Raw genomic sequence first — 27695 nt, 5'->3', positions numbered from 1 at the left:
AAGTACTTTATGAAAAATCTAAATTCAGAGATGATTATCGCCCTTGTTTGTTCTGTACATTGGTTTTATGCAGTGCATGTTGCGGGTTTGTTGATGATCCATTTATTAAGTGGAATTGTAGTCGTCGTGCTGTATTATACGCTAAGATCTTATGTAAGTGAATTAATCCCCGCTGACATCATGAGACTTCGCTTGATGTATGAACTGAGCATGAACACTAAACTGTTTCGCTATAATACTCTGTTTTGTGAGTTGAGCCGACATTTGCAAGTGTAAAAACTGATCGCAAGACGTGGACACCACAGAACGGTAGCTTTCATAATTCCGTGGTCAACGATACGCCCCTGCCTAATGTTGAATACTTCAAATACTGATACGCAGTCTAAACATTGTTTGGTCAATCCTATTACTCAGCTATTCGGTATGTCGCGGAGGACCGACCGAACTAACAACAACGTTTTCAATTCTACGATACTTAGACCACTATTTCGAAACACGGATACAACTTCAACAACTTGTTTATCTTCCAACAAAAATCCAAGTAACCCCAATATATGTTGAAATATATTAAATACTTGCACAATACATCTTTGTAGAATGTTAGCAACTCACTGCCGTTACGTGATAGCTTAGGTACAAAAAATCAATACATGGCAAACCAATATTGTTATTATTATTATAGATAGTAAAAAATGAAGTAGCGCTTATCGCCGTTAACGGTCTGGTGCACCTCGTGAGTAAACGTTAAATCAGTAGAAATACATATCAAAAGTTCACATTAATCACAGCAATATATGATGCACGTATTTACAACATGATAAAAGAAAATAGTCGATTGTGTCAGGTAGAAAACGGAAGTCAAATGTAGGAGAATCAATACACCCAATTTTAAACAAATGCACTATTAGTAGTTAATGACCTGGAAAAAGGCAAAAAAAAATATTATCATGTCGACGCGATCTTCCAAATGACGATATTCGGTCGAAAACGGACGGACGCAATAATTCATCCGCAATTTCATTTCCGGGAATGCCGCTGTGCCGCTGACGGCTACGTCGATGCCCGAATGATCCGTTCAAGATAAGGATACATTTCATGAAGCCAATATTGTAATATTACCACTGCCGATTGAGTTCTTCGGTCAATCGATTCATCATCAACAGCTGCTGATATATATCATAACCGAGCCGTTTTTCGTAATGGCCACTTGCATTACATTATCTGTATTAAGTTGAAGGCAGAATTTTATGTTCACTTTCTCTTATTCTCAAATGATTCTGCTTGAAACGGGCGCCAATCGTTATTTCACAATTCTTTACCCAACATTTGGACCTGCCGTCATAGCCATCGGCTTATATGCAATGTTATTGTGACTTGTAGCTAGAATCTAGACCAAAACACAAAATCGTCCCCCACTCCCAACGTTGGTCAGCTTGGAATTTGTATGCTTTGAATTCTGTCGCACATTTGGAATAGCGGGTATATGTCTGATAGCGCAATATTATCTAAGGTTGGAAGTCGTATTGAAAACAAACAAGACCGATAATCACTCCGAATTTAGATTTTTCTTAACGTACTTTGAAAGACCTTTCCGGCAATACGTTGACTGTGTGAAATATATTGGCGAAAGACCCTTGAATTCAGCTTTGAATTTGGCATACTTTGGAATATGTCGCACATTTGGAATGGCGGGCATATGTCCGATACCCAATTTTGCCTGAGGTTGTTAGTGGTATTAAAAACAAACAAGGCCGATAATCACTCCTAATTTAGATTTTTCTTAAAGTACTGTGAAAGACCTTTCCGGCAATACGTTGATTGTGTGAAATATATTGGCGAAAGACCCTTGAATTCAGCTTTGAATTGGGCATACATTGGAATATGTCGCACATTTGGAATGGCGGGCATATGTCCGATACGCAATTTTACCTGAGGTTGGTAGTGGTATTAAAAATAAACAAGACCGATAATTACTCCGAATTTAGATTTTTCTTAACGTACTTTGAAAGACCTTTCCGGCAATACGTTGATTGTGTGAAATATATTGGCGAAACACTCTTGAATTTACCTTGGAATTTGTATGCTTTGGAATCTGTCGCACAATTGGAATGGCGGGCATTTGTCCGATACCCAATTTTGCCTGAGGTTGTTAGTGGTATTAAAAACAAACAAGGCCGATAATCACTCCTAATTTAGATTTTTCTTAAAGTACTGTGAAATACCTTTCCGGCAATACGTTGATTGTGTGAAATATATTGGCGAAAGACCCTTGAATTCAGCTTTGAATTTGTATGCTTTGGAATCTGTCGCACAATTGGAATGGCGGGCATTTGTCCGATACCCAATTTTACCTGAGGTTGGTAGTGGTATTAAAAACAAACAAGGCCGATAATCACTCCTAATTTAGATTTTTCTTAAAGTACTGTGAAAGACCTTTCCGATAATACGTTGATTGTATGAAATATATTGGCGAAAGACCCTTGAATTCAGCTTTGAATTGGGCACACTTTGGAATATGTCGCACATTTGGAATGGCGGGCATATGTCCGATACCCAATTTTACCTGAGGTTGTTAGTGGTATTAAAAACAAACAAGGCCGATAATCACTCCTAATTTAGATTTTTCTTAAAATACTTTGAAAGACCTTTCCGGCAATACGTTGATTGTGTGAAATATATTGGCGAAACACTCTTGAATTTACCTTGGAATTTGTATGCTTTGGAATCTGTCGCACAATTGGAATGGCGGGCATTTGTCCGATACCCAATTTTACCTGAGGTTGGCAGTGGTATTAAAAACAAACAAGGCCGATAATCACTCCTAATTTAGATTTTTCTTAAAGTACTGTGAAAGACCTTTCCGATAATACGCTGATTGTATGAAATATATTGGCGAAAGACCCTTGAATTCAGCTTTGAATTGGGCATACTTTGGAATATGTCGCACATTTGGAATGGCGGGCATATGTCCGATACCCAATTTTGCCTGAGGTTGTTAGTGGTATTAAAAACAAACAAGGCCAATAATCACTCCTAATTTAGATTTTTCTTAAAATACTTTGAAAGACCTTTCCGGCAATACGTTGATTGTGTGAAATATATTGGCGAAACACTCTTGAATTTACCTTGGAATTTGTATGCTTTGGAATCTGTCGCACAATTGGAATGGCGGGCATTTGTCCGATACCCAATTTTGCCTGAGGTTGTTAGTGGTATTAAAAACAAACAAGGCCGATAATCACTCCTAATTTAGATTTTTCTTAAAGTACTGTGAAATACCTTTCCGGCAATACGTTGATTGTGTGAAATATATTGGCGAAAGACCCTTGAATTCAGCTTTGAATTTGTATGCTTTGGAATCTGTCGCACAATTGGAATGGCGGGCATTTGTCCGATACCCAATTTTGCCTGAGGTTGTTAGTGGTATTAAAAACAAACAAGGCCGATAATCACTCCTAATTTAGATTTTTCTTAAAGTACTGTGAAATACCTTTCCGGCAATACGTTGATTGTGTGAAATATATTGGCGAAAGACCCTTGAATTCAGCTTTGAATTTGTATGCTTTGGAATCTGTCGCACAATTGGAATGGCGGGCATTTGTCCGATACCCAATTTTACCTGAGGTTGGTAGTGGTATTAAAAACAAACAAGGCCGATAATCACTCCTAATTTAGATTTTTCTTAAAGTACTGTGTAAGACCTTTCCGATAATACGCTGATTGTATGAAATATATTGGCGAAAGACCCTTGAATTCAGCTTTGAATTGGGCATACTTTGGAATATGTCGCCCATTTGGAATGGCGGGCATATGTCCGATACCCAATTTTGCCTGAGGTTGTTAGTGGTATTAAAAACAAACAAGGCCGATAATCACTCCTAATTTAGATTTTACTTAAAATACTTAGAAAGACCTTTCCGGCAATACGTTGATTGTGTGAAATATATTGGCGAAACATTCTTGAATTTACCTTGGAATTTGTATGATTTGGAATCTGTCGCACAATTGGAATGGCGGGCATTTGTCCGATACCCAATTTTACCTGAGGTTGGTAGCGGTATTAAAAACAAACAAGGCCGATAATCACTCCTAATTTAGATTTTTCTTAAAGTACTGTGTAAGACCTTTCCGATAATACGCTGATTGTATGAAATATATTGGCGAAAGACCCTTGAATTCAGCTTTGAATTGGGCATACTTTGGAATATGTCGCCCATTTGGAATGGCGGGCATATGTCCGATACCCAATTTTGCCTGAGGTTGTTAGTGGTATTAAAAACAAACAAGGCCAATAATCACTCCTAATTTAGATTTTTCTTAAAATACTTTGAAAGACCTTTCCGGCAATACGTTGATTGTGTGAAATATATTGGCGAAACACTCTTGAATTTACCTTGGAATTTGTATGCTTTGGAATCTGTCGCACAATTGGAATGGCGGGCATTTGTCCGATACCCAATTTTGCCTGAGGTTGTTAGTGGTATTAAAAACAAACAAGGCCGATAATCACTCCTAATTTAGATTTTTCTTAAAGTACTGTGAAATACCTTTCCGGCAATACGTTGATTGTGTGAAATATATTGGCGAAAGACCCTTGAATTCAGCTTTGAATTGGGCATACTTTGGAATATGTCGCCCATTTGGAATGGCGGGCATATGTCCGATACCCAATTTTGCCTGAGGTTGTTAGTGGTATTAAAAACAAACAAGGCCGATAATCACTCCTAATTTAGATTTTACTTAAAATACTTAGAAAGACCTTTCCGGCAATACGTTGATTGTGTGAAATATATTGGCGAAACACTCTTGAATTTACCTTGGAATTTGTATGATTTGGAATCTGTCGCACAATTGGAATGGCGGGCATTTGTCCGATACCCAATTTTACCTGAGGTTGGCAGTGGTATTAAAAACAAACAAGGCTGATAATCACTCCTAATTTAGATTTTTCTTAACGTACTTTGAAAGACCTTTCCGGCAATACGTTGATTGTGTGAAATATATTGGCGAAAGACCCTTGAATTCAGCTTTGAATTGGGCATACATTGGAATATGTCGCACATTTGGAATGGCGGGTATATGTCTGATAGCGCAATATTATCTAAGGTTGGTAGTCGTATTGAAAACAAACAAGGCCGATAATCACTCTGAATGTCGATTTTTCTTAAAGTACTGTGGAAGACCTTTCCGATAATACGTTGATTGTGTGAAATATTTTGTCGAAACATTCTTGAATTCATCTTGGAATTGAGCATACTTTGGAATCTGTCGCCCATTTGGAATGGCGGTCACATATCCGAAAGGCGGAATATTGCGACAGGGAAAATGGCACTAATGTGTCAAGTTGATTCTCGTTAGCCGGTCTTACTGTGAATAGAAGATGTATAGGTATTAGAGATATTATATTTGTTTAGAATAACCTAACATTTCGATTATTGAATAGTGGAATATTGTCCTGCGCTCAGTTGAGGGTTAATATTCCGAGTTCGCGGAAATAGTGTTTCACGTGATCACAGAGATTTCGCCGAAATTTCGCCAGGACGAGTTGAGTGCGTGAAGCGAGACTAATTTGATAAAATATTATACCAAAATGTCATCCCTAAAACGAATACTTGAATACGATTCGTCCTCTGATAGCGACTGCGACGAAACCAAAGCGTCAAAGCTGCACAAAGCGAATGGAATCCCGAATCAACCTTCGTGCGTAACTGCAGCATCGAATTCTGCAGCAGATATTGTGAAGAAACGAAAGTTGAAAGTCCCGACGTCCGTAATCGCTTTATTTTCGGACCACGAAAAGCATGTGGACAAGCCTGAAATGCATGGCGGGAGAAGCAGGTCTTTTGCCCATGTCCGCGGAAATTGGGCCTCATTTGTTTATGTACCTTATCCTATTCAGTTCACTGAAATTTTTGTGGAGACAATTAGCAAATTGTTATCAAAACTTGATAACAAGTGGTCAATGTGTGATGATTTTCATATAACTCTATCTCGTACAGTTTCATTGCCACATCATTTTATAGATCCACTATATCACAAACTTGAGGAAAATGTTTGTAAAATGAAAAGTTTCCAGGCCGTCATACAGCCAAACGTGCGGTTTTTTGTGAATGATGAAAAAACAAGGACGTTTGCAGCTGTGAAACTCGATGAATGCTCACGAAACAGATTCTTGAAACTGATCCAAAATATCAATTCCGTGTTTAAGACTTTTAACTTACTGCAGTATTATGATGATCCGTCTATCCATATAAGCTTTGCTTGGGCTTGTGAAGATGTGACATCCGATACAAATTTTGCAAAGGATATAGGACTTTTTAGCGACCAAATCACATGTTTATCAGACGAGTTGCCGCATTTGTTTGAAATGAGTGTTGATAAAGTTCATCTTAAATCTGGCAATATGAAAAAGATAATCCATTTACAGTAGGGTTGTTCAAAAATCACTATTTTCAAATTTTACTGGCTTGTTGATAAAATTGTTATTTTGTACAAAAACACTGTGCATCAAATTTGGCTCATTCCCAACCTGTAAAGCGAACAGATAAGATTAAAAAAAATTTAATTTATAATAAAAAAATGTTACCCTCGGGATTAAATTGTTGGGCTGTCTAAACAACTAAGCTTAACAAATTTGGCTCACTTCCAACCTGTGAAGCAAAGTTATTGTAGTAGGCTACAAATTTTTTTATTTGAAAAAATAGTCTTTACGGTAGGTAATTCTATAATTAGTGATGAAAGATTTTCCGCTGTGAATACTATTCTTTCAAAAAATTGTTTCTGTTCCAATAACTTCGTGACTATAGATTGCAATTGAGCCATATTTTTTATATCGTTTCTTTGACAGCCCAACAATTTCTTCTGCAGTCAGTAAAATTTGGAAAATTTTTATTTTCTTATTATAAATCTAAAATTTTCTATTACAGGTAATCTTCTAAATGCCGGAATTGAGCCAAATTTGATGTAAAATTAAGAAAAGAAGCTATGTTAAACAACCTTAATTTACCGTGAGTTACGTGGATTTGAATCTGTCTGAACATTAATTTGGAATTTTTTATGCGCATTATTACACACATACTTCTCTACTTTTAAATTATTACAGAATTGTGTTGTTATGTCACTGTTCAATCTTAGCCATATCGACTCGACTCTCTTGGTTGGAGAAGGCAACTTTTCTTTTACTGTATCCTTGATCAAATTATATCCACGCTGCGATACGATGGTTGCTACTAGTTACGAAAGCAGAGACACTTGCCTCGCAAAGTACCAACCTCAGCAATGCGAAAAGAACATTGAATATTTATCCGAAAACAATGTGAAGGTTTTCCATGGAATTGACGCCACCAAGATACCTGCTATGGCTCCTGGCAAGTTTGAAGCGGTCATATTTCAGTTCCCACACACCGGACGCAAGTCAAGTATCAAGGAGAACAGGTAAAGGTAGGCTTGCAAGCAGTGTTGTTGCTACTTACTAGGATTGTAATGACTCAAGTCTTGGCTTCACTCAAGATTTTTTCAAAGACTCGACTTGACTAAAGTACAGAAAATAACTCGATTTGACTTCAGTAAATTCTTGCATTGACTTACTCGACTTTAGTCAATTTCTTTGTTGACCAGATTTGTACTCGAGTCATTTCTTAAAATAGGCCTACAGAAAATAACTCGACTTGACTTCAGTCAATTTGTGCATTGACTCGACTTGTAGGCCTACATGAATCATTATCTTGAAACACAGAAAATGAGTCGACTCGACTTAAATCAATTTGTGCATTGACTCGACTTGTAGGCCTACTCGAGTCATTTTCTTGAAATAGATAAAATGAGTCGACTCAACTTGTAGGCCTAGGCTACTCGAGTCATTTTCTTACAATACGGAAAATGAGTCAACTCGACTCGAGTCAATTTGTGTAGCATTTTATTGCACAAAGAATAGTCAGTTAACACATTATTTGTAACGGTATTTCGTTTATTGGTACTACGGTAGTACTTAAAAAAGGTTCTATACCAATACCGAGAAAACCATTACCGAGAATGGACATTACCGAGAATGCCATTACCGAGAATGGACATTACCGAGAACGGACATTACCGAGAAAGGTCATTACCGAGAATGGACACCACCGAGAATGGACATTACCGAGAATGGCCAATGTCAAGAATATAGCTTACTGGGACTGACATTGTCGAGAAATTTATGCCTGAGCATCGATACCGAATGTGGCAACGCCGTGATGCACTCACACGACCTGTGCATATGCATAACATGCCTGCATTGCATATATTGCATTCTCGGTAATGTCCATTCTCGGTGGTGTCCATTCTCGGTAATGGTTTTCTCGGTATTGTCCGGACACCCTTAAAAAATAGGGCAGATTAACATTAAGAGTGATGAAAATTCGAATATTCTGAATGCGAGGCGATCTATATCACCCAAACACAGTTTTAAAAAAGTGGGTTGAATGTGACTTGAACTCGGACTCAAGTCTTAATACTACATCCCCCAGACTTTGACTCAACTCAGTAGTGACTTGCAAATGACTCGACTTGAGGTAGTGACTTGCAAATGACTCGACTTGACTCGAGTCTAAACTATAAAAGTGAAATTGAATCGTGACCAATGTTCCCTCTAATTTTTCCCGAGTCTGGGCTAAACTAAAAAAAAGTTATCACTTCAGCATTTTTGTGCGCGGTACTCGTTTTTCTGGTTCTGAGCTACGAGTCAATATTTTTTTCATAGTTTTGAATCGAGTCAAGTCCAGTCATTTTCAATTTACCATTGACTCAAAGTCTGAGTGCAAGAAGTCACACCAGGTGTTCAATAACAAAGCAGCCTACTTTACTTTTTTCGAGTAATTCCGACCCTGCTTGCACTTCTTCAAGGGGTTATGATTTGAAACTAATTCTACGCAGTTTTAAGTATAAGCTGGGCCTCGTTGGAATACTTTATTTTTTACTCAATCAAAATTTCTTCTTGTGGTTGAGGGTGAATTTAAGGGGTTACTCCTACTTGAGTGCCAACGATTACTACTCTGACCTCATAGCAGGTTAATTTAAACAGATAAAACAGTTTCTGGCCCGATTTGTCTCGAGTCATTTGACTTGGTTGAGTCCTGCACGATGACTCAAGTACAAGTCGAGTTATTACAGAAACTGTCTCAAGTCGAGTCACCGAAAATTTGCGACTCAAATCAGACTTGAGGGACTCGAGTTTTTACAACCATGGCTTGTACCACCAATGTGACTTACAGATCACTTCTAATGCCTGATTTTTGACAGACGCCTGATTTCTGCATTTTTTCAAAGCGTATCAATTGTTCTCGATCCCGATAAAGGGTTTGTGATTGTCACACTTTGTGCTGGACAAGGTGGTACGCCAGCGGACTCTGTGCAAAGGGAGTATTGCAACTCCTGGCAGGTAAATACACTGCATGGCTACATTGCATATCATTCTTAGGGCTGGATGAAATGAATAGAGTACTCGAGTTTGAATGGAGTATGAATTCGAGGGATGATTTTTTTCGTACAAAAATGATATACTCCTTGTCACTAAAAGTTAATTCATCAACGATAACTAAAGTACGTACTCAACTCCGAAGCCTAATACTCGATTCGGAATCGAAACACTCGGGTCTCAGCAGGGTTGTAACCAAGTAACAAAGCTCTGAATCAAAAGTCAATCTCACTTTTACAGCTTTGACTCGAGTCAAGCCGAGTCATTTTTAGTACACCTCCGAATCTCAAGTTCAAGTCAGCAAGCAGAGGGTCGTGTCCGAGTCATGGTATTATGGCTCGAGTCAGAGTCCAAGTCATTGTGTTGACTGCTCAGATTCGACTTGAAGTCTTGTTAAAACCACTTTTCATAACTCTGTTTGGAGATATCAAATGGTTCGCATTTAAGATATAGGCCCACCAATTTACCTCACTTTTAACAGTTTCTGGTCGCATTTTCAAGTGCCAGTACTAATAGGCGAAATACCAACATAGTGGTTAGTTTACTATTCCTCGAAATTAAAATTAAATGTCCTTCTTGGCAGTCCCAGACTCTATTCATATGACTTGATCCGAGTCATGTGCAACGACTCGAGTCCAAATCGAGTCAATACATAGATTGGCTCGAGTCATCAGAATATCGTGACTCGAGTCGAGTCATGACAAGAGTCATTACAACCCTGGGTACCAGGTACTCGGTTTTTCTCAACCCAAATTAATCCAACATTCTGTCATTTTGATAATAATCATTCAGATCATTGAGATGGCCGCGGATTCTGGTTTTATCCTGACTGATGTGGAATGTTTCGATGCGACCAAGTTTCCTGCTTATGTGCCTACCGGGAAAAGAAATTGGAGCAATCGTTTCAGGACGGACAAGGCAATGTCACACAAGTTTATTACCATGGAGGGTTTGCCTTGTCTGCAAAATGGTAAGTGTTGCCAGATTTGTCGTCAGACTTGAACAAGTTGAAAGTCAACTGACTACTGGTTTTTTGAGTACGGTACAATACTTCTAGTTGCTGCTCAGCATTTTAAAAAGTGAATCGTTTTAATTTTAGTTCAAGTTGCGAATTTTGAAAATGATTTAGTCACCAAACAATTATACAACACGTGTCGTGAATCATGATACCTGTGCTCTTGCAGCCTTTGTTAGCTCAGAGCAGGGTTGTAATGACTCGAGTCATTTTCTCAAATTACGGAAATGACTCGACTTGGACTCGAGTCATTGCGCATGACTCGAGACTCAGACGGCCAAGACAGACATTTCATTATAATTTCGAGGAATAGTTGAGTAACCACCCTATTGGGATCAGACATGGGGTGATTGCTTCATGAATGTAATCGATTGCGATTACGATTACTTCCGAATGACGCGATTACGATCACGATTACGATTACAGCAAAATCCGCAAGTAGTCGATTACGATTACGATTACTTTGGAAAAGTAATCACGATTACTCACGATTACATTTGTTTTGCTTCTTGGAAGTTATCTTTGTAAGACAACAATGTGATGAAAAGGCCTCATGAGAGAAGGTCTTTCTTTTTAAATAAGACGTCATGACGTCATTTCCTGTATATGACATAATTTACCATTGCATGATTTACAGAAATAGGCATTTCGGTGTCGGCCAATACCGTTCCGCGAGACACCAAGACATGCTACCTTGGCCGAAACATTGTGTATTTGTCCGTGGGTATTTGTTCGTGGTCCATAGCCGCGCTGGATGGTAGCGATGAATAGCTTTCTCAATCTCAGCCCCACAATACGACAGTGTTGGGATCAAGTCACTACCTTCGAGTCACGAGTCATTTTGAGTCATTGCACATTTTGACTCGAGTCAAGTCAAGTCAATTGATTTTCAAAGGTGACTCGAGTCAAGTCACCCCAATTTCGGAGGTGACTCGAGTCAAGTCGAGTCAAGTCAAGTCACGAGTCAAGTCACAATTCAAGTCAAGCTGCCTTTTCGAAGTATGAGGCATGCTTACGTCATTGCATTTTGCTAGCTGTATCCAGATTGAGTGGTTATTGATTCTGGACCTATGAACGAATATAGAGTTAAATATAGACGCAAGAAGGCGCTTTATTGCTCACATATACGTAGAAATGCTTAACTACGTAAGTAATTGCATGGCATCGGAATACAGTTAATAGCCAAAATAGAGAATAGAGAAACGAATTGATAAGATGCAATACATAGACTAAGGTGGGTGTCTGATCTTAAATGTTACGCCGAGTTGTTTCGACACCTTCCTATCTTTTCGTTGTATCGCAGTTTTGTGATGTTTTGAAACGAGGAAAATATTAATAAACCGGATTGATTGATACATTACCCATTTACAAATTGATAGGATACAATTCCAGCCTACGCCGATGGTTGAGGACTATATAAACTATGTTGGAATTTAATTTCAATAAAACAAGAGGTTTGGTTAAGTTGAGAACAGAGAACAGAAGTAGACATTTTGCTATTAAATTACTTGACTATACTAGTTTAAGACAACGTAAGCTGTAAGCTTCGATCACTTCGTTTGCGATCAATTTATTTGTGTGAGAACAATGGAGGCTCAGTAAAACGCACGATCATTGAATGATTGGTCGCTCTCATGGGTTACACCAGCGTTTCGCGTACAATCCGAACATATGCAAGATGCAAGTCATACGAAAAAGGCGACTCAAGTCTGACTCGAGTGAAGTCATGACTCGAGTCATCCCCACACTGCAATACAAATGGCACCCGGGGCATCCACTGAGGAAAAAGATGAACCCCGTGTAGAATTGACAATTTCTGAGTGGGTCTCACGAAAGTTTTTCGTTTAGTTTTCTTATCGTCTGCTACGTTTGGCCGATTCCATTATCCTTTGACTATATAGCAGACAGGAGGTCACGAATTAATAACATGCAATAAAGTTATAGTTGTAAATTACGTGCCTAAATATTCGCGCTTTGGGCGACTTGACAGCAAATACACAGCGAATTCACATCGCATCAAATCGTGTTTTCCAGTTCTTGTGAAATAAGCCCGGTCGTGAAAGGGAGTCTGGGGGGACTTCGCCCACTAAATGTTTTATTGATCGCCTCATTGTGCAACTTTGCATTTATTCATAGGTTAAATACCGTAATAAATGATCAAACTGAAATACAAAAGAACAGCTGCATCGACTAGCCTAATCCCTATTGCTCCAACAACTCACAAGACGTGGGCGCTAATACATACATGCACGCACGTCGCACAATCACAGCAACAAGAAGACGAGATCACTCATGCGTTTAGGGAAACTATTAGAGAGAGAGATAGTAGTAAGAGATAATTACACACTTATGGGGGGGGGGGGGGGGGGGCAAGATCACCATTTGTAAGAAGAGGGTGGCGAAATGCTGTTTCGGTACTGATTCTAGCTGCAATCCACGCTAACACGGTGTGTAAGCGGATGGCTATGGCTACAGATTGCTGTGGCTACAGATCCAAATGTTTAGTATAAAATTGCGAAATATTAATTTTTGCCTGTTTGAAGTAGGGCCGTATGAGAATATGATAAGGTAGACATAAACTTCTCACTACAATCCACTTGATTAATACGGATATTCCGAGCTGCCGTTATACGAGTAACGGAAAATAACGGCTCGGTTATAATTTTTGTCAGCAGCCGTTGGTTTTTATTGCTTCGATGTAGAAATTGTCATGCTTAATTTGACGAGTACAAAATTTCAAATCTTTGTCCGGTGTATACGTAAATAGGCCTACCGCTTGCCAATCAGCAACGGCCAAACTGCGTTTGCCTAAGCATAACAAAAAACCTACACATAGTACGTTACTATTCGAAACTAGGCAGAGTTGTGAATATTATCTTGCTGCGAGGTAGTGGCATCTGCAGTGTATTGATAACGTGACACAATGTATAGCGGGTGTTCTTACAATCACAGTGTAAGTACTACCTGTACATCGAATATCAATTTACTACGTGCGGATAATTCGTTACGCAATCAAGAACCAAGCTAATACTTGTGACACAATAATGAGCAGAGGCGTTTAAAATCTGACAATTCTGCAGTCCTAAACCAGATCGCCCGCCTCATAGTTCACGAATGTTCAGTTGATATGTCATAGGCATTGCACAAATGAAAAGTAATAGTTCTTTCACAAAGAAATCGATTAGATATGTGAAGTAGTCGATTACGATTACGATTACTTCAGATTTTTTTCGAATGTAATCGATTGCGATTACGATTACTTGGAAATGCTGTAATCGATTACGATTACTAATCACGATTACCCCATGTCTGATTGGGATTTCGTCTATTGGCACTGGTACTTGAAAATGCGAACAGAAACTGCTAAAAGAGAGGAAAATTAATATATTATAAATGCGAACCGTTCGACATCACCAAGCAGAGATATAAAAAGTGGATTTAACAAGACTTTAACTGGAAACTGACCAGTCAACACAATGACTTGGACTCGAGTCATAATACCATGACTCGGACTCGACCCTCTGCTCGATGACTTGACTCGGTGGTGAATTGAAAATGACTCGACTTGACTCAAGTCAAAACTATAAAAGTGAGATTGAATTGTGACTAGGAGTCTTGTGACTTGGTTACAACCCTGGCTCAGTGCCGCTACAGTAGTGTAGCCAGGGGGTGAAACCCCTCCCGTTTCAAACTCGAAACCCTATCCCTTCGGAAATGCTGATTTCATCTTCAATATTTCATAGCTCATTTGCAATCCAGCAATTCGTACTATCAGTAATTAGTTACTTGTGTCTGCTTGTAAATCGCTGTTTCACTGAGACCCCATTACTGACACCCACTCGACTTTCAGAATCTCAGATTATTTGACTCAATGTAAAAATCTTTTTCATGCTTTTCAGACTGGGTGTCTGAATGCAACGAAGAACTCGCCCTTCCGTCAACTTTTACAAGAAGAGCGTGGACAATCGAAAACTGCCCTGAAAACATCTTCCTCCACTCGCTAACGAATTTTGTTATCAAAAAACTGTCATGCACGAAACATTATATCAAAGATATCTTCAGAAATCAGATCATAAATGCCATCGACGATATTTCAAGGAGATTTTCACGGCACGATTTGGGCTTGGAGTGTGATATTTTGAAGAGAATAACGAAAATCCATTGTCAGAGTACTGGAAATGACTGCACTGCTGCAGCATACCACTACGCTACCTTCTCATCAAAGCACATCAACACTGATGGAATATTAGCAGGTGTTTCATATGATTTAGTGTTAGTGACCAAAGACCAGCTCAAAGAAGGCCTGCTCACACAATTGAAGACTGTTTTTGTTGATCTTTTCGGCCAAGATCTGGAGATATCGTTAAAGACTGAAAAGGGAGAACTAGACAAGACTGGCTACGATATATTGTTGACTACTACGTTTCGCAAAACTATTATCGGATATTCGTCAAGAATTGATGACTTCCTATTTCTTCGGATTATCATGAATGATGTAGTTTCAACGTTACAGCACGAGTTTTTTGACAAGAGAATGTTTTGGACGCTTGACAAGCAAGCTCACGCTAGAATGAGGAGTGCAATATTGAGCAATTCCGTATACAAGCCCCTGTCGATTTATCCCACGGAATTTAAGCATGATATCAGCTTCTGGATATGTGCCAACGATGGTAAGAACTGCATAATTTTCCATGCATCAAGTTGTTGGTTATAAGTGGAGCTTGGCAAATTGAGTACCAAGTTCTGAAAATTAATAAAACTGGTATTAATCGAAAGCTAGTGTCGCACTGAATCCGATAATACAAATTGAAATCTTGTCAGCTCAATGGAAACACTTTGAGACAGCCCCCAAAGTTTGAAAATCGGCATTGTTCCGAACAATAGCTTGACAAAATTGACCATTGTACATTGTGTTGCGGCGCTGCCATTGTTGGAACAATGCCGATTATTTAGACTTTGAGGGCTGTTTTGGGGTGGTTTCGTTGCCCTCACCAGATTTTAATTTGTATTTTCTGAATCAGGGCGACACTAGCTCTCGATTAAGACCAGTTATATTAAATTACAGCGCTCGGGTCGCCAGCTATAGCACTACCAACTATTCTACTTCTAGCTTGTTCAGTGTTCACTACACTGCTTGCCCAAGCGTAGCCATCGAGAGTTGCGTATCTATCCGTAGATTACTAATCGATCATCAACTTCTAGCAGTTAATTGGAGTTCACGATTATTGAATTGCAGGACTAACGCAAAATGGCAACTGACCAAATAAGTGAAATTTTCTAAAAATATATTTAGTGTCCGAGATACGGAAAGCTGTGCTTTGTGCAACCTAACAATTTGATCAGTGAATCCCCGGAATCCGGCAAAATAAAGTGATTTTTCAACAACCCCGTTGATCACCTATAACTGTTGCCACTATTGATCGAGCTTTTATACATCACTCAAATATATAAGATCATTGTATCTTTGATTTTTTGACGATACTATTTGAATCATAACGTGTTACAAATTTATGCTGAATCGAAATCACATGGCTAACCGAGTTATTTCATAGGGTCCAATGAAATCGTCTTTTCGGAGAAGAAATTCGCAACATTGGTGTCACTAATAGCAGACGAAGCATACCACTCGCTCGAACTGCTAGACGAATATCAAAAAGAATCCAGAACGAGTCTGCTGTACAGAATAACTTACAAATCACTGAACTTTGTGCTATCGAGAAGCCAGTGTTCGAACATGCAACAGAAAGTTCGTGATCAGATTGAAAAGGCTCTAAATGTGCAATTGAGGTGAACTGCTAATTGGACTAGCTCGGACGGTCAGTCGTTGGTGTTGCATTGCGGAATATGGGTGTGAAGAGTCAAGTATATAGCGGTTTTCAACTTGAATTTTGGGCGGTTTTATTAACTAACTCTCAAACAGCCTGTTAGTATGTCTCGGCAAAGGTACTGGGCTTTTTATTTGTTTGTGATCAACTGAATAGCAAAATGTCAACACCTGATCTTTTAGCTTTGTTTTTCGGTGTTGTCAACTGTCGAGCATCGCAAAATTACAGAGCAAATGCATTGCAGCACTGCTTGCGCATACGTTTATTCACAAGCATGGAGACTGATAAATATACGATGGTTGCTTCCATAAAATTGTTGCCCTCTTTTTTCGCAATCCGTTTTATCATTGATTTTTGAGTTGAAAGTGACGATACAGAGGCGACTAATAAAGGTCAGTTCTCCGCAAAGTAGACATGATAATCGGATAAATATTGATTGTTATGATTTGAGTCGAGTACTGACAAATGATTTTTTCTACTGAATTTATATGCTCCTTACCACTAAGAGTTAGTTCATCAATCAAAGTGAAAGTTTTGATACTATTTACCAGTGTAGAAGCCTTGAAATCTAGATAGGTTGTAACAAGGCATCCAAAGCACGTAGCACAATGCAACACAGCACTTTAGTGGAAATGGCATTTCCATTAAATAATGATTGATCTGCAACATTCTCACTAAGCGCTACTTATTGTGCAACAGGTATGCCTGTGAAGATGTTGAATTATATTTGATATGTTGTGAAGTTGGATTATTTTCTTAGTCGGTGCTACCATGTGCATTGTGCATGCGCATTTGTGACCTTTCCAAGCACACCTGCATTTCAATACACCACAAGACTGCGATACAATGAGAAGATAGGAAGGCGTCAAAGTAGTTTCTGAAATCGGATATTTTGGTGAAAACGCGATTTTCGCTCCATATCTATTCTAGGCTGCACTTATCTCGTGAAAATTAAACTCTTATTGCTACTGCGTGAAAACCTCAGTATCTCCCTATCTGTTATTGAAAGAAAAGGATACTTCTGCGCTACCTGGCATCCCAAAAAATTACAAGGTAGTAGTAGCGGAAAATTTTATTTACTCAAGTAAGAGTACTGCAAGTATAGGCAAATTACTTGAGTACTTGAAAAAGAAGTCCTTCGTTATTGGCCACGTCTGCCCGTGCTATGGTGTTGCGTATTTACCTCGTCTGAATTAATACCTCTTGTCAACTAACGGTCCATGAGAAGTCCCCCTTTTCTACCTTTTTCAGTTGTTACTCAATAAATACAATAATGGTGATTTGGAGTGATTTATTGACGCACATTTCAGATTGAAGATGAACAACGGACTAGCAATTTTTCCTAATAATCAACAATGTCCGCATATTTGACATGCCTCATATATTGCAATTTATTTTTTGAAGTAGACTATATAACCCAGTCAGTGATTTCTACTTTAATCTGTAAGCCCTTGCTAAGACCATCTTTTTGCCTGTTCGCGAAAACAAAAATCAACCATATTACAATCTAATACATCACTATACAACACTGGTGGAGACTTGGACAACTGAGTAATTCTAGTCTAATTCGCCTAATTGGAGCGAAACACCGGTAATTTAATTTATGAAATGTTTATTTGCTGTTATTCTAATAATTATCTAATTTATGAAATATTTCTATGCTCTAATTATAATTTTAATCTAATTACTCGTTTTCCTGACAATGTAGCAGGAGAATTTTATAGTTTGTAACAAGCCAAACCTGATGTAGCATACAGGAACTTGTATTTGACATGAACTGAAGTAAATCTTATCTAGTTTAGAAAAACCTGTGCAGCCTATTTTATAATTCTACTTCAGGGATATCTTGTTCTAGTTATCCCTGGTCTAATTCAGAAAAGCTGAAAATTTTCTAGTCCAAATCTTCATGGGTTCACAAAATGAACTCTACGTCAACAACAGCATTAAACTGTCCAAGCAATAAAACCATTAAAAGATGATAAATTTTTCAAATTTAATGCAAATCAGTATGACTTATTCCATATCACTTTGGGTGTGTGTCTCGACTTTCAGCAAACACCCCCCGAGACTGGCTCACCAAATCTAGGTTACGAATCACTGCTATAACCATTTACTGGATTCGAAATTTCGGAGATACTCAATATCTACTCAAGGGAAATTTGTACGCCTGTGCAGTTCATGGGCAAGTGACAGGTACTGGTTGATCATATGCGAGTCAAACATTTAAATAACAAAGCATGCAATGTAACAAGAACGTCCGCGTAAGCACAACAGCGGTACACATGAAATGGCATCAATCTGCCTGAACTAATATTTCCAACTGTCCGTTCTCTTTCAATGCTTTCGTCTCAGATCCTCCCCCGATAAATTTGCCGTTTATGAACACTCTCGGCACTGTAGAACCGCCCGTGAGTGTCGCCAGATATTGTTGCACAGCTGACTGGTTGTCCTGTTTATCAAGCTCAACGGCTTTGAAGGTTGCACCAACGTCTGTCAAAACACAGGCCAATTAGTACACTCCGATAATTTTAATAATGTGTGCAATCTTCAAAAAATATATTTCGTTGCACTGAGTGATACAGAGGCTATTTCACACAGTTCTCACGATTTCCCTTGTAAAAGTGATGCCAACTTAACCTAAAACTACTTCATACTTTTTGAAACTTTTCAAACTGGGAATTGTAAAGAGTAAGTAGTGTTGGCTAAAAACTATTCACTTAACCTAAAAGCTACTTCATACTTTTTGAAACTTTTCAAACTGGGAATTGTAAAGAGTAAGTAGTGTTGGCTAAAAACTATTCAAGTAGAAGTGAAAGTAATCTAACAACATTACCTTCTAGTTTTTTAGAAAAAACTACCATTTTGATTTCCAATTCTCTGTTAGTTCCTGACGATTACCCCTGATGAGTGTCAGCCGAACATATTCAGGTTCATTTCAATATCAATATACTAGGTACTTAATTGCAAATTTTGATTTTGGAAAATAGAAAGTAGTTTTAGGTACACTTTTATGAGTGAAAGTGAATGAGTACTTCTTTTCTGACCATCTCTGGTTCTACATCACATTAAAGATATGTAAGAAGTTATTTTTCGACCATTGGTTGATCACGGCTTTACAGATATGTCATCTCCATGCGTTCTCCATGTTTTGTGTGCTGCGATATCACCAATAGACGTTTCAAGACTTCCACAGTGGGAAACAGTATTGAAACTATAACTTCCGTTGATCACTCTTAGAATACGATTGTTGATATACGAAGTTCTTTCCAATTCTCTAGTTGTTGACGATTATCCCTGACAAGTGTCAGTCGAAAATATTCGGGTTCATTTCAATATGAATATACTATTCAATTGTATATTGAAGTTCTGCACCTCAGAGAAGCTCTTCAAAGTCATAGTAGCAAGGAGGGTATGTTGACAGTACCCTCAGTACTCAACTTTGAATTATTAGAATTAATATTCGATTGGGGTTCGATTACTGGAATCTTTGTTCCCAGCCCTATTCATGACACATCAATAGTTGGAAAAACAGACATGCGAAATCTACCTGTCAATGCCTTCTTTGCCATCTTGCAATAAGGACACGTCGACTTTGAGAAGACCATCACTTTGTTTTCGCGGATTTCTCTGTCCACGAATTCTTGCACCGCTAGTGACGGTTCTTCTTCTTTCACAAACATGCCACCCATTTTATGATACTTAATTTCAGCTTCTGTTGGGTATAATTGGTTGCAATGTCTCAACTTGATTCGAGTCTTTTTCTTAAACATAAGAAATGACGGGGGTTGTAATGACTCGACTCGAGTCACGATTTTCTGGTGACTTGAGTCATTTTCTCAAAATGCGAAAATGACTCGACTCGAGTCAATCTGTATATTGACTTGACTTGGACTCAAGTCATTGCGCATGACTCGAACCAAGTCATATGACTAGAGACTCAGATGCCCAAGACCGACATTTCATTGTAATTTCAAATAGTAAAGTAGCTACACCATTGGGATTTCGTCTATTGGTATTTGAAAATGCGACCAGAAACTGTTAAAAATGAGGAAATTTAGTATATTATCAATGCGAACCATTTGATATCACCAAACCGACTTATGAAAAGTGGATTTACCAAGACTTTGAACTGGAAACTGAGCAGTCAACACAATGACTTGGACTCTGACTTGACTCGATGGGAAATTGAAAATGACTCGACTTGACTCAAGTCAAAACTAAAAAATAGTTGACTTGAGTCGTGACTTGGTTACAACCCTGGAAATGACTGGACTTTCTTAAACATGGGCAATGACTCAACTCGAGTCACTTTGTGTATTTACTCGACTGGTATTCGAGTCATCGCGCATGACTCGAGGTACTCCATATGACTTGATTCAAATCTGAATCTCTCACAACCGATACTTGAAAAATAGGCCTAGAAAGTTTTTTTTCCTGTCCGAATAAAGATGCCAAGAGTGAGAAAAATGGGTATATTATGAATGTGAGGCATTCAATATCACCCAAGAGTTTCGGAAAAGCAAGTTGAACTTGATTAATAAAATCAAAAAATAGATCAAATTTTCTAGTGCAATAACTTCGCTGCTACGGGCTGAGCCTCATTTGTCATGCATTGTTTGTTACACCACCTAACAATTTCATAGAATAGCGAGTGAAACTTGATTTATATTTAATAACTCCAAATCCAAAATTTCCTTATCTAGTAGCCATGCTTCTACAGGTTGAAAGGGTGACAAATTTGAGCCTTCCATGCCATCAAACTATCTGTTGGGATTCGTTGAATACTGGTTGCTCTTATCATTTTGTGATATGACGATACGGGGGGAGGGTTTAATTTTTCACTATCGTATGGGGGGCCTGTCAGTAATAGTCTGAGAACCACTGATCTAGAAGACGTAAATCTAGAAATCAAGTACTTTCAACTTCAAAAGTTCTGAAGTAGATAGGATAGTGTCATAAAATGGAGTGCTCAGTAAAGAAATAATTGATACACTCAACTCTGGTTTCATATATACATCAATAACATGTTATTAAAATTCTTGCTCCTCATCATGCCTAAGTGTTACTGTCTTTACACAGCATCATTGACACTTAAGCTATAATTCAGCATCTTACATAGAAATCAAGCACAGTTTTGAAGTCATAGCTTTTATTCAAATTGATTATTAATGTCACAAAATAATGCGTATCGATCCATGTACTGAGTACAAACACAAGTCTAACAGAGATAATAAAAATCAGGTACATCAATGCATACGTAGTCTCGCAATACAAAACAGGCAGGATATTCAAGATCGCAACCATGTGGCAGTCGCACTCGTGGAGTTGTTACCCAAAGAAAGATGATATCGATTGGTCTGCCATTAGCAAAATTGCGCAAGACATCTTACCCTATATGCGATGGAACAAATTCTGATTGATATGCAACTAAATAATGATTACAAAATCAGCACCGTTGACAATGATAGCTAGGGTGCGTGTGAAGTACTAGACTGAAACACAGATATGCAGGCTGGGAGTGTTACTGACGGAATGGGATTGTGTTGTGAGGATACTAGTTACCAACTCACGTAATTGAGACCAGACTTGTAAAACTACCGGATTTTTGGATATTGAAAACGTGCAACTAGGACTAAACGACCTGTGTAAATCCGCAACTAACTAAACCACAACTGATAGTACGAATTACTGAATTGCAATTGAGCTAAGAAATTTCGGAAATCGGCATTTCAAAAGGACAGGGTTTCTAGTTTGAAATGGGAGGGGTTTAGACCCCCTGGTTTACCTTAGTTGTGCCTGTACAATCGCTCGGCTGTTAGAGCTATAAAGTAGGACGAATTGCCAAAAAGGAGGTTATTGGGGCATCTTTGGAGGGCATTTTCGATTTCTTGAAAAAGGAGGACGTATGGTAACCCTAGTTGACCGTCAACTAACTACTGGATTGTAGGTTTGTACAAGTCTGATTGTCACTAAGCACATCAATACATGTCCGTTTACGCCTCTTGTCTGATTAGTTTAATCAGCTTTCCAGACTGCTGCAGCTGTTTGGTTTCAGTGCCTCCACCGATACATTTTCCATGAACAAACACCCTCGGAACGGTGCTTCCGCCGGTTAGCTGGCTCAGGTACTGCTGAATGGCGCTCCCGTCCGATCTTTTGTCCAGTTCCATAACTTTGAATTCCGCAGCAATCTCTGTGCATCAGACGTATCATGTTAAGGCACATACAGACAATACAGTAGGAGACTTAGACTAGTAGATAATTCTAGTTGTCTAGAATCTAATTTATATCATAATCTAATCTTATTTGTGAATGTTTCTATAGTCCCATTTTAAATGTAACCTAATTTCTGGTCTTCCTAAAAATCATACAGGTGAACTGTATCGTAGAAAATGATACAAGCTTGGTGTACAGACATTTGCTATTTTCACATGTCGGAATGATCTCTGATTTGGCATAAACTCAAATGAATTTTGTTGGATTTCTTTCTAATTCGAAATTTGACTAAATTTCGGAGTTTTTACAAATTCAAAATTTCAATTTTATTTGGAAACGCTGGACATTGTCCATTTGTCCAACTTTTATATTAGGCATATGATCCATGCAGAGGTGGTCAGTAACAAAGTACTCAAGTAGGTTTTGCCTCCATGCACCCCTTACTCGAGTAGCTTAAAGGCCAAGCTACTTAAACCATTTAGATTTTGAAAAGTAGAAATTAGTTTGGGATTTGATTGCATAACTGGGCGAAATAGACATGTCTAACAATAAATGAACATATTTTCCGAAAATTGTGCCTGTATATGTACTGCAATCGGCATTTTGCGTTAGTTGCAAAGATGCAATTTGCGATTTTCGAAGTAGCCACCCTTTTTAAACTGCATACTTTTCAGAGGTTTCATCTTCCACTCGAAGTAGTTTTCAAATGTTTCCGTAGTCGAGACTACTACTTCTAATTGACTAGAGATTTTCTGCATTATACTTCTACGCGAGTTGACACTCACTATATTTGACCAGCTCAGGATATGTGATAAAGATTAAGATTAAGACTGATACAGCATAAGGTTCATTCTATGATTCAGTCAAATTATCAGAAAACAACTTTTCATAGTAAAATATCAAGATAATAACACGCTCTAGGTGTATTTGCATACAAATTATACAAATAGTGTTTTCCAACTGCACAGGCAATGCATTGTATCCAGCTGGATCATTAGGAACATAATAATCTTTCCAAATATTATGCTATTTGACACAGTCGTACAAGGACCGACTGCTGAGTACAAGTGTAGCCTATCACTACATACTCAACTTATCACTAATCCAAAAAGTTAATGACCACAAAAATGAGATTGGAGTTCTATTAATTTTCTAGTAATCAATTTATTCATGTTACTTTCAAATAAATGACAGAGAACATTACATGCCGGGACACGGGTTGTAGGAGTAAAATTACAGCTAGCATTTGTGACAGGTATATATCACTGCACGGACAAAAAACTTGTGAATTGCATTTACTATTTAATTTACACATAGTCTAACAATTTACGATGTGTAATGTCAAACATGATTAAGAATTAAGATATCTAATAATCTGATCAAGCAATATAGTAATTGCAACATGGCTACACTATACGCTATACCATACCACCATTAAACTAGTAGGCCTATAACTTTGGCTCACCTTTCAGAGACTTTTTAGCCATGGTGCAATACGGACAATATGATTTCGAAAATACCATCACGGCATTTTCCGCAATTTCTTTATCCACCAACTGCTTTGCCATTCCGCTGCCAAACAAAACCCCAGTAGTCGAAATGATCGTCCCCATTACGAATAATTTATTATTATAACAATGACAGCTTTACCATCCAGATGGCATTACCATCGCATCAACGTCTTTATGCCATTCACATTGCTCTATAGGCATATATATACGGTATATATAACCACTGCCTATACGACTAGACCGCTGGCGATGCTATAAAAATTGTTACTCACCTCAAAATTTAAAGACTTTTACTACCGGAAAATTTCTGACTGCTTGCCTGAAGCTATTCGACCTAAATAATAGCGTTTCTACAGCACTGCTATATAATATACCAAACTATAATACAGTATTTTGGGTCTGGTCTACTTTCCTACCCACAAAGAAAAGTGTTCCCCACGACACCCACTTAACAATGTTCCCCGTGAATATGTCAATGTTCCCCGTGAATATGTACAAATTTAAAGTGTTTCACCATTTCATCACATGTGCTCCCACTAAACTAGATATTAGCCTATATATTTAATATTAATATTATAGAGATATTATATAGATATAGGTAACCAACCTATGGTGAAAATAGTCACGTAATGCACGTTTTTAATTACAGACAATGTAAAGTGGATATTGCACAAGGTCAACGCCAACGTTTCGGTATCCGGCAAAATATCGTATTATTCCTGTATCTGTTGTGGTAATGCTAATACGGACGAGAACGCACGTGGATGCATAATTTGTTGTTTATTGAATAAAAAAATGAATCAACTGTTGGTCTTTTCCACCACCGTACGAGATCTTGCCAGGCTCCGCAATGGCAAACGAGAATGAAACCGGTATGGAATCGGTGTCCTGTGCTCACACTATGTTGTATTTTTTAATTATTCTTTATTACATTACTTTAACTCGGAAAATCATCGCCGCACACCTGACACATCAAGCAAAAAGGCCAGTGATATCTCTGTTCTACTTTAATACCCAGAGTATAAACTACGTTGTAATTTAGCCGGCGGACATTACGGGTCTACTTCTGTACCCACAGAACAAACTACATTCTAATTTAGCCGGCGAACATTACGGGTCTACTTCTGTACCCACAGAACAAACTACATTCTAATTTAGCCGGCGAACATTACGGGTCTACTTCTGTACCCACAGAACAAACTACATTCTAATTTAGCCGGCGGACATTACTGGTCTACTTCTGTACCCAGAGTATAACTATTCTAATTTAGCCGGCAAACATTACTTGTCTACTTCTGTACCCAGAGTATAACTATTCTAATTTAGCCGGCAAACATTACTTGTCTACTTCTGTACCCAGAGTATAACTATTCTAATTTAGCCGGCAAACATTACTTGTCTACTTCTGTACCCAGAGTATAACTATTCTAATTTAGCCGGCAAACATTACTTGTCTACTTCTGTACCCAGAGTATAACTATTCTAATTTAGCCGGCAAACATTACTTGTCTATTTCTGTACCCACAGAACAAACTACATTCTAATTTAGCCGGCGGACATTACGGGTCTACTTCTGTACCCACAGAACAAACTACATTCTAATTTAGCCGGCGAACATTACGGGTCTACTTCTGTACCCACAGAACAAACTACATTCTAATTTAGCCGGCGGACATTACTGGTCTACTTCTGTACCCAGAGTATAACTATTCTAATTTAGCCGGCAAACATTACTTGTCTACTTCTGTACCAAGAGTATAACTATTCTAATTTAGCCGGCAAACATTACTTGTCTACTTCTGTACCCAGAGTATAACTATTCTAATTTAGCCGGCAAACATTACTTGTCTACTTCTGTACCCAGAGTATAACTATTCTAATTTAGCCGGCAAACATTACTTGTCTATTTCTGTACCCACAGAACAAACTACATTCTAATTTAGCCGGCGAACATTACGGGTCTACTTCTGTACCCACAGAACAAACTACATTCTAATTTAGCCTTCGGACATTATACTTGTCTACTTCTATACCCACGGTACAATATGACGCTATAATAGCGTCGAACAATGATGGTCTACTTCTATGCCTACGGTACAATATTACGCTGTAATACATTTCCGGTCTACTTCTGTACCCAGAGTACAAAACTACATTCTAATTTAGCCGGCGGACATTACTGGTCTACTTCTGTACCCACAGAACAAACTACATTTTAATTTAGCCGGCGAACATTACGGGTCTACTTCTGTACCCACAGAACAAACTACATTCTAATTTAGCCGGCGAACATTACGGGTCTACTTCTATACCCACAGAACAAACTACATTCTAATTTAGCCTTCGGACATTATACTTGTCTACTTCTGTACCCACAGAACAAACTACATTCTAATTTAGCCGGCGAACATTACGGGTCTACTTCTGTACCCACAGAACAAACTACATTCTAATTTAGCCGGCGAACATTACGGGTCTACTTCTATACCCACAGAACAAACTACATTCTAATTTAGCCTTCGGACATTATACTTGTCTACTTCTGTACCCACAGAACAAACTACATTCTAATTTAGCCGGCGAACATTACGGGTCTACTTCTGTACCCACAGAACAAACTACATTCTAATTTAGCCGGCGGACATTACTGGTCTACTTCTGTACCCAGAGTATAACTATTCTAATTTAGCCGGCAAACATTACTTGTCTACTTCTGTACCAAGAGTATAACTATTCTAATTTAGCCGGCAAACATTACTTGTCTACTTCTGTACCCAGAGTATAACTATTCTAATTTAGCCGGCAAACATTACTTGTCTACTTCTGTACCCAGAGTATAACTATTCTAATTTAGCCGGCAAACATTACTTGTCTATTTCTGTACCCACAGAACAAACTACATTCTAATTTAGCCGGCGAACATTACGGGTCTACTTCTGTACCCACAGAACAAACTACATTCTAATTTAGCCTTCGGACATTATACTTGTCTACTTCTATACCCACGGTACAATATGACGCTATAATAGCGTCGAACAATGATGGTCTACTTCTATGCCTACGGTACAATATTACGCTGTAATACATTTCCGGTCTACTTCTGTACCCAGAGTACAAAACTACATTCTAATTTAGCCGGCGGACATTACTGGTCTACTTCTGTACCCACAGAACAAACTACATTTTAATTTAGCCGGCGAACATTACGGGTCTACTTCTGTACCCACAGAACAAACTACATTCTAATTTAGCCGGCGAACATTACGGGTCTACTTCTATACCCACAGAACAAACTACATTCTAATTTAGCCTTCGGACATTATACTTGTCTACTTCTGTACCCACAGAACAAACTACATTCTAATTTAGCCGGCGAACATTACGGGTCTACTTCTGTACCCACAGAACAAACTACATTCTAATTTAGCCGGCGAACATTACGGGTCTACTTCTATACCCACAGAACAAACTACATTCTAATTTAGCCTTCGGACATTATACTTGTCTACTTCTGTACCCACAGAACAAACTACATTCTAATTTAGCCGGCGAACATTACGGGTCTACTTCTGTACCCACAGAACAAACTACATTCTAATTTAGCCGGCGAACATTACGGGTCTACTTCTATACCCACAGAACAAACTACATTCTAATTTAGCCTTCGGACATTATAC

The 27695-nt window shown here is 38.4% G+C and overlaps 4 protein-coding genes across 5 annotated transcripts; 2 read left to right on the top strand and 2 right to left on the bottom strand.

Annotated features, from left to right (window-relative positions):
* The first annotated feature begins 4970 nt into the window (after positions 1-4970).
* On the top strand, positions 4971-7104 carry LOC145449576 (U6 snRNA phosphodiesterase 1-like). The gene has a single exon (XM_080327969.1). It carries the CDS (start codon positions 5591-5593, stop codon positions 6428-6430), a length of 840 nt encoding a protein of 279 aa, XP_080184095.1. The 5' UTR covers positions 4971-5590; the 3' UTR covers positions 6431-7104.
* Positions 6921-16604, top strand: LOC145449568 (ferredoxin-fold anticodon-binding domain-containing protein 1 homolog). Of its 2 annotated transcripts, none has more exons than XM_080327962.1 (5): positions 6921-7434; positions 9304-9415; positions 10244-10421; positions 14366-15136; positions 16019-16604. In XM_080327962.1, exons 1-5 carry the CDS (start codon positions 7115-7117, stop codon positions 16255-16257), a joined length of 1620 nt encoding a protein of 539 aa, XP_080184088.1. In that variant the 5' UTR covers positions 6921-7114; the 3' UTR covers positions 16258-16604. The 2 variants fall into 2 exon arrangements, with proteins under 2 accessions (XP_080184088.1, XP_080184087.1); XM_080327961.1 differs by having other exon boundaries at positions 6923-7434; positions 9277-9415.
* A 964-nt stretch (positions 16605-17568) lies between these two features.
* Positions 17569-19980, bottom strand: LOC145449579 (uncharacterized). Its single transcript, XM_080327972.1, has 2 exons — positions 19839-19980; positions 17569-18781 (listed from the first exon to the last, which is right to left on the bottom strand). The coding sequence occupies exons 1-2, from the start codon at positions 19978-19980 to the stop codon at positions 18585-18587; spliced, it is 339 nt and encodes a 112-aa protein (XP_080184098.1). The 3' UTR covers positions 17569-18584.
* Positions 19981-21423: 1443 nt separating this feature from the next.
* On the bottom strand, positions 21424-24432 carry LOC145449580 (uncharacterized). Its single transcript, XM_080327973.1, has 3 exons — positions 24291-24432; positions 23973-24079; positions 21424-22484 (listed from the first exon to the last, which is right to left on the bottom strand). Exons 2-3 carry the CDS (start codon positions 24073-24075, stop codon positions 22285-22287), a joined length of 303 nt encoding a protein of 100 aa, XP_080184099.1. The 5' UTR covers positions 24076-24079; positions 24291-24432; the 3' UTR covers positions 21424-22284.
* Positions 24433-27695: the final 3263 nt, after the last annotated feature.

The sequence above is a fragment of the Botryllus schlosseri genome, chromosome 11 (genome assembly GCF_051294905.1).
Source record: "Botryllus schlosseri isolate E-star chromosome 11, Bs_hap1, whole genome shotgun sequence".
Lineage (NCBI taxonomy): Eukaryota > Metazoa > Chordata > Ascidiacea > Stolidobranchia > Styelidae > Botryllus > Botryllus schlosseri.
This window is presented reverse-complemented; position numbering and strand designations above follow the sequence as displayed.